Genomic DNA, 7,439 nt, shown 5'->3' on the forward strand with positions numbered 1-7,439 from the left:
TATGACTCTCTCACCTGCTCTGGCAGACAGAGCCCTCACAGGTGGCCACCTTTCCTCTCTGAGGAAGGTGCCCAAATTTCTGGAGCCCAAAACAGCGTCTGTCCCAGAAGTTAGGTTGCTCCTGTCTGTCCCAAAGCTGTGTAGCTTCTGTGGTCCACACTCTTGCTAGCGCAGTTTGGAGCCTAATTGTACCGGAGCAAAGATGGTTCTCCTTCTGACTCAAGCCTTGAGACTCCTCCTGGGTGGACACCCCTCCTCGGGTGGGAAAGGTGCAGGGTGACTGGCGCCAGAAATGGGATCTTTCCCAGAAGCTGTGTCACTTCTGCAGGCCGCCCTCTCCCTGGCAGTGCACTGAAGCAAAGATGGTCCTCCTACTGGGTTCATGCCTTGAGACTCCTCTCTGAAAGTCTTTTTTTTTTTTTTTAAATTTTCCTGCTGTGTCTTTTATTCATCATCTATCCTCTGCTTTCAAGTCTGAAGGCCCCTTATGATGGTTCCATGAACTCAGATTCACAAATCCCATTCGATTTATGACTTTATTTTATTTGTTAGCATGTTTTGCTTGCACATATATACATGTACCATGTGAGTGCCCAATGCCCATGGAAATCAGAAGAGAGCATCAGATCTCTTGGAAGTGGAATTACAAGAGGTTATGACTTGAATCCAGGTCCTTTTGAAGAGCAGCCAGTAATCTTAAACTCTGAGCTATCTTTTGAGCTCATTCAAATCCTATTCTTAATAAGGGTATCTGGTATACCAGCAGTGAGTTGTACATTTATTTCTACTTCAAAGTCTCTACTCATCTGAGCTTCTTCACTAATAAGACAATTCCACTGTCATCATCTTTGAGCACATTCACAGTGCCAAACATGTCCATACTACTCAGTGCAAGGAACAGTCAGACCACACTGCGGCTGCCAAGGGCTCTTTGAATCTCATTAAGTACTGTGGGCTTAGTCATGGAATAGTCATATCACAGTTCATAATTTTAAGATTGCTATCAGGGGCGTAGACTCTCCCAGACTCGATCCTCCCAAAGGGAGATACGGTGTTGCTCACACAACTCTGATAAGAGCTGGCAAGAAGCAGAAGATAGACACAGGGGAGATGCCATCTCATAGTTGGAAGGCAGATGACAAAGGTTATAAAGATGGGGCAGGGTCAGATTGGGCAACAGCCTGCAGATCAGTGTCCACTGGCTGCAGAGGGACTTGCAGCCAAGGGGGGGGTGTGCCAAGTGTGTTTTCTATCTCTGTACTCTATCATGCTGTTATATCTAAAGAAATGCTACAATATGCAAGAAGTCTTAGGCCTTCAGATGTTTACTGTATGTGTAGCCTGAGAAGGATTTGATAAGCTATTTCTTGAAGATTTTATAAACCAGAAGTGCTTGTTCTGGGAGACTCAAACACTTCCCCACCCCGCCAGACCCACAAACCCCCTTCCAGGGTGAGTGGACAACCTGAACGGGCTGATGAAGGAAGTGGTTGATGCAGTGGGTTCCCTTTTTCTCTTCCCTCATTCCCTGGCATCCTCCTCTGGAAGCACCCTTTTGGGCTGTGGCAAAGTAGGGCGCTGCTTGGTTCCTCTTCTTGGTGTTCAGGAGCTGTTCTGGAAGCAACCGGGGCTTCCCTTTTGGAGTAACTGATTCTTCCTCTAGCTGTCTGCATCCTTGCCTGCCATCAGAACTGTACACTCTCATAGCAGAGCAGGCACTGAGTACTGTATCAGGAACTCTCAGACAGACACCGGCCCTGACTTCAGGAGCCCTGGGAAGGGTCAGATGAGGACTGTCTCACCATGGTCTTGTGGAGCCTGCACAGCCCGTGTCTGGGCAGAGGGCCAATGGCTTTTATCATTTTATCAGGAGTCCTTCTGCTCAGCTCTGAGGGTCTTGAGAAGTAGTATGATGGGATTGAAACCCAGATACTCCAGAGGAACCCATGGGGGAACATTCCAAACACCATCAGATTGTATCCCACTAAGGCACCTGGACCCACGAGCTCTGAGACAGTTTCCATGTGACTGGAGTCCTTTTGTTCCGGCATGAATGCCTAGGGCTTCCTGGCTTTTAAGGAGACCATTTCTTCCCAACCTTCTCAGTGGAAATTAAACTATCCAACTTGTATATTCACAAGGAAACTTAGAGGTGTGTGTTGAAGCAGTGGCCTCACCTTTCCCACCTGGCTTTGACTAAGAGCCAGGTGTAAGTGTGGAGGTAAAACTAACCTTTGGCCATTGACTTTTCCCTGTCGTTTGCAGTTCCAGACTTCGGGGCTTACCTCTTAGGAGGGCTTATGGCATTCCTACTTCTGGTTGTGTCTGTTCTGTGCATCTACAACAGCTTTAAGATCGACATCGTGCTTTGGTACAGAAGCGCCTTCCACTCTGCCCAGGCTCCAGATGGTAAGTGTGTGTGGTGGTCTTTGGGGGCAAAGCCTCAACATTGCTGTCCACCCACCCAAGCAACCTCTTAAGTGTTCTTCTCCTATTGTTATACGTGGGGAATCCTTTCTCCTGGCTGGAGAATTTAGTGTTTAGTGTCTCAGCAGGACTTCATGTGCTTCAGAGAAACGATTTATCTGTGATTATCAGCCTCCTTTGCCAATAAGCTGGAATGCAGGAAATGCCCAGGAAATAGCCACTGAGTAGCAGCAGAAGCTGGTGGTGGGCCATCCTGCACTAGAAGGCAGTAGGCCAACCTGATGTAGGAGGCAATGGGCCAACCTGCTCTAGATTACAGTGGGCCATCCTACTCTATATGACAGTGGGCCAATCTGCTCTAGGAGGTAGCAGGCCATCGTGCTGTAGGAGGTAGCGGGCAAACCTGTTCTAGGAGGTAGCAGGCCAACCTGTTCTAGGAGGTAGTGGGCCATCCTGCTCTAGGTGACAGTGGGCCATCCTTCTGTAGATGACAGTGGGCCAATCTGCTCTAGGAGGTAGCAGGCCATCCTGCTCTAGGAGGTAGCGGGCCAACCTGTTCTAGGAGGTAGCGGGCCATCCTGCTCTAGGTGACAGTGGGCCATCCTGCTCTAGGTGACAGTGGGCCATCCTGCTCTAGGTGACAGTGGGCCATCCTGCTCTAGGTGACAGTGGGCCATACTTCTGTAGATGACAGTGGGCCAATCTGCTCTAGGAGGTAGCGGGCCATCCTGCTCTAGGAGGCAGTATGAGAAAGATCTTATTTTCTGGGTCTGTGAAGTAAAGAAATGTCTGCTGGAGCAGACGTGCGTATACTACCCCTCCTCTCGGGCAATTTAAAGCTCTGTAAACCCTATACTTGGTACCTGAAGTAATCTATGTCTCTGGCTTCCAAAAGGGACCCTGCCTGAATTTACTCAGAACTCTCCACTGGGTGGCTGGGTGAGATGAGAAAGATATTTTCTTCTTTCTCTCCGCTACAGAAGGAGGGTCATAAAGAGGGAGAGGAAGGCAGGGGAAGAGGGAGGGAATGAGGTACAGGAGGGACAAAGGAAAAGGAAGAAACCTGCTTCTCTCAGTGCTTAGCAGGAGCCCGAGGCAGGTGTCCTTTGTCACCAATCTGAAGGCCAAAGCTCTGCTCAGTGCCTTCATTGGTGTCTCTGTCCTGCCACCATTTTTTTTTTTTCTTTTCACACAGAAATGCCTTCCTGTGTTACAGAACCAGCATTTTTCTCCATTTAGGTTGTAATACAATGTAATCTAAACAAACAAACAAAAAAGTTTCAGAATGAATTTGATCTAGTAAGGCCCTATGGAAAACAAAACAAACAAAACACCATTCAGTCTGCTTTGTTGTCCCTTAGTTACCTATAAAAACAAACAAAAAACAAAAACAAAAGAAATCCACACAGCTGGCGTGCACTGGGATGAGTTAATGCATGTCTTTTTAAGCCAAACATTTTTCTTGAACAGGAGCAAGAGAATGAGCAAACAAACACATTCAGAGTAGCAGATCAAAAAAAAAAAAAATGCTGTTTGTTCTAAGCAGCTGTTTGTGTACAAAAGTCACCACACAGATTATTGTGTACAAATTGCTGATAAAACACAGATGCTGTGATTCACACTGTATTTAGCTAAATGTCAGAATTCAACCATTGGTAACCCAGAGGCTGGGGTATAGCCCAATGTTGATGACTGAATGAAAAGGAAGAACTAACTAGAAAAGGACTTGACTATTCTTCCGTGTGGTGGAGGAGAAAGTCTACTGTAGATAAAAGGGGAGCCTAACCTGGGGTGGGGCAGGGACATCCAGGGGAGTTCAAAGCCTTGTGAGGAGAGGGAAGGGCAGCTGGTAACCAAGATGGCAGCCTGGGCCAAGAAAGTAGACAAGGGGACCAGGTAACCAAGAGGGTTGTAATATATAGGGAAGGGCGGCTGGAGTAAGGGCAGTTACTTTATCCTCTTGGAGAGCTCAGGGTAGGGGCAGGGTATGCCAGTCCAGTCTGGAGGATGCTGTAACAGGTAGGGACTGAGGGATGCAGGGAGAACCTGGCAGCCAGCACCTGATTTGATACATTAACTGGGTACCTCAGCCCTTTGTCCCCGGTTTGAGATTTAACAGTGGTGAGACGTAGCCATGGTCCTTGCCTGGTCAGGACAATACAATCTGAGGTGCTTGCCTGTCTCCCTGGCTGTCCCTGGTGTGAAGAGACCACAGCACTCATTTCTTCTGGAGTAGATAGGAGTGGTCTGCCTTCTATCTCCACTGACTAAGAGAATGTGACGCGACGTGACGTTCTTTCATGTGGTGTTTCTGGAAGCTCCGGGCCCCTCTGGCCCCTTGGGGTTCACACCTCTGACTCACTGTAACTCCCAGAAGTGTGACTACAGCCTTGCCTTAGCTATTATGGCGTGCACATAGGATGATAAAGCTGCCTGGCAGAGAGGTTGAGTTTGTCAGCAAGAGACAGAAGGCGGAGTGACTCACCACTGTGGAACCGGGGAGCCCAACAGATGACACATCAGGACCCCCTCCCCCCCAGCTCAGCACAGCCAGGGGTGGTGGCTTTGGAGATTTGAGCTGACAGCAAGCCAGGGAGCCTCATGATTTTCTTTGCTCTTATTTTTTAATTTGGAAAGTGTGTGCTTCAATTTTCCCACCTTTCCTCCTACCCAACCGTCATTAACTTTGGATAACGTCAAAGAACTTTGAATAATGTCTCTAAAATGATCTAGTGATGAGCTCCTGAGGTTGATCATGAATCCTGCTGACAGCCTGAATTCCCTTGGGAGAATATTCTGGAACATATACAGTATAGTGAATATGGATGTGGAAGGGAGAGAGAGAGAGAGAGAGAGAGAGAGAGAGAGAGAGAGAGAGAGAGNAGAGGAAGAAAAATGGAAGCAACAAGGAAGGAAGGAGAGAGAGAGAGAGAGAGAGAGAGAGAGAGAGAGAGAGAGAGAGAGAGAGAGAGATTATGTCCTTCTTGCCAAAGTTTACTCTAACCTGGTTGGTCAAGCCTTGCCACACAAAGGTAAAGATAAATGACCCATGAGTTAAGTATGACAGCCATTCATAAGCCTGGTTGAAGTCAGGGAGTCCTGTGCATCTATGCTGCCCCAGGTAATGTCAGAACTGTCATGTTAGGTGTACCCCTGTATCTGCAAGACTTGAAAGAGTGGTCAGCGAAAGGTCGGCTGAGAAATATGTGCACTGCTCTCTTTATTCCATTCAGACTTCTGTGCAGCGTGCAATGGACTAGAGCTAGCCTAGCAGATGTACCAGGCCACAAAAGATAAGGGGACAAACTCAGCAAAGCTCAGAGTTGGTGAGAGGTCTTGGTCTCTAAAGGTAAATTTGCTTTCACAACTAAAGCCAAGTCAGTTAACTCTGGCTTTCCCCACACATGTTTCTGTGGTTTGTGAAATAACGTAGATCACTCTGGGCCTCATTTCCAAAGACAGTTTCCTGTGGAGAGCCCCATTTACGACAGTGTTGTACTGTAAGGAATCTGGTGGCCTTTAGCATTTCCAGAGTAAACAATGATACTGTGCGTTATGTGCGTTCACGTCCATGCTTTCTATGCATGCTGGGGTGGACAGACAGGCCAGTCCTCAGGCAACTTGGCCAAAAGACCTTAGATAAAGTATCTTTTAAATTCAAATTTTATCTGTCAGCTGCTTGATTTGCTCTGGAATGTCACATCAAGAGAGAAGGGAACTGAAGAAACATTAGGCAATTGCTCATAAACATCAGTCTACAAACATGATCTCGTTTGGGTTTTACAGACAGCAATAGAGGTGTGAACAGACGCTTCTAGTTGAAGGGATGGTTCGGTAGCCTCGGAAAATTAAAAAAAAAGCTTGGCCAGGCCAGAGATAGATTGCTACCTCTGCTTCTGAGAGATGTGGATATTGGGAGCAGCCACCAGCAGGTCTGAGTTTCAACAGCCGCTACAGATTCTCTCAGTTCTGGGAGGTAACCGGTTCATCATCTGTGCTGCCTGTCACTGTTCCTCCGCTGCTGCTCCTTTAACTACAGTTGGGAAGTGAGTTACCACAGAACTTCATGGTGCACAGCAGCCTTTTATTATGAGTATGGGTATGTGTGTGTGTGTGTGTGTGTGTGTGTGTGTGTGTGTGTGCTGTGGGCTGGGTAGATCAGAGCAGACATCTGAGGCCCCAGTGGTTGACTAGCAGCTGCCTTTGGCTGTCGTCCTCACTGCCTCTCCACAAGGGCATCTGTTGTCAGTGTCTCTGGGTGGAGGAGGTGGGACTTCCTGGAAGTATAATGTCAGCTTTCAGGAGATAGGTCAAAGCCTTGTTTTCTTGTGTTTCCTCGATCTGGTTTGTGTGTGTGTGTGTGTCCTTTCCATCACACAGGACTTCAGAAAATGACTCAATTCTAAAGGAGAGGGCCTACGTAGCACTGCTTTGTGGGGATCTGGAATGTCTCTGAAAAGGCATAATTAACCAAAAGCATTCTTGGAGCTTATATGTGGAGGCATGGAAATATCTGTCCTATTTTTTTTTTCAAAGTCATGTATGGCCAGCCCAGGACAAATGAGCGACTTGAGTTTAGAAAACTCTGCATACCTTTGAGAAATGGTGCAGCCCCGCTGATCTCAGCTTCCTTCCCAGAATCTTAGATTCAAGTGTACATCTTACAGTTTATCATCAGAAAGCGCCCCGTGCTACTGTCTGGTCCTGTCCTTGGGGCTAGAGAGATTAACAGCAGTGACTGCTTTCCCAGAGGATTCTGGTTGGATTCCCAGAACCTCCACTGCAGGGGACAATTGTCTATATTACCCTGGGATCTGATGTCATATTCTGGACTCCTTGGGTGAAATGTCCACACACACGAAATAGAATAATAATAATTTTTAAAAATTGGAGGGCTGTGTCAAGAAAGGCAAACGTGGATTCCCAATGTGTCTTTGATAGTGCTGCATCCCCAGTGCGTGTGGAAAACATGTCCTTTAATGATGCCTTTGCTCCAGATCTTTTTTTTTTTT

The 7,439-nt window shown here is 47.3% G+C and overlaps 1 protein-coding gene across 2 annotated transcripts in view; it reads left to right on the forward strand.

The window, feature by feature from the left end:
- The window catches only part of Il1rl2 (interleukin 1 receptor like 2), a 39,258-nt gene that overhangs the window by 27,423 nt on the left and 4,396 nt on the right, over positions 1-7,439 (forward strand). For both annotated transcript variants that reach the window (XM_021198901.1, XM_029539046.1), the window contains exon 9: positions 2,266-2,409. In XM_021198901.1, the coding sequence (XP_021054560.1) occupies positions 2,266-2,409 (144 nt within the window). The remainder of the gene's footprint in view (positions 1-2,265; positions 2,410-7,439) is intronic.

This window comes from Mus pahari, chromosome 5, assembly GCF_900095145.1.
Source record: "Mus pahari chromosome 5, PAHARI_EIJ_v1.1, whole genome shotgun sequence".
Taxonomy (NCBI): Eukaryota; Metazoa; Chordata; class Mammalia; order Rodentia; family Muridae; genus Mus; species Mus pahari.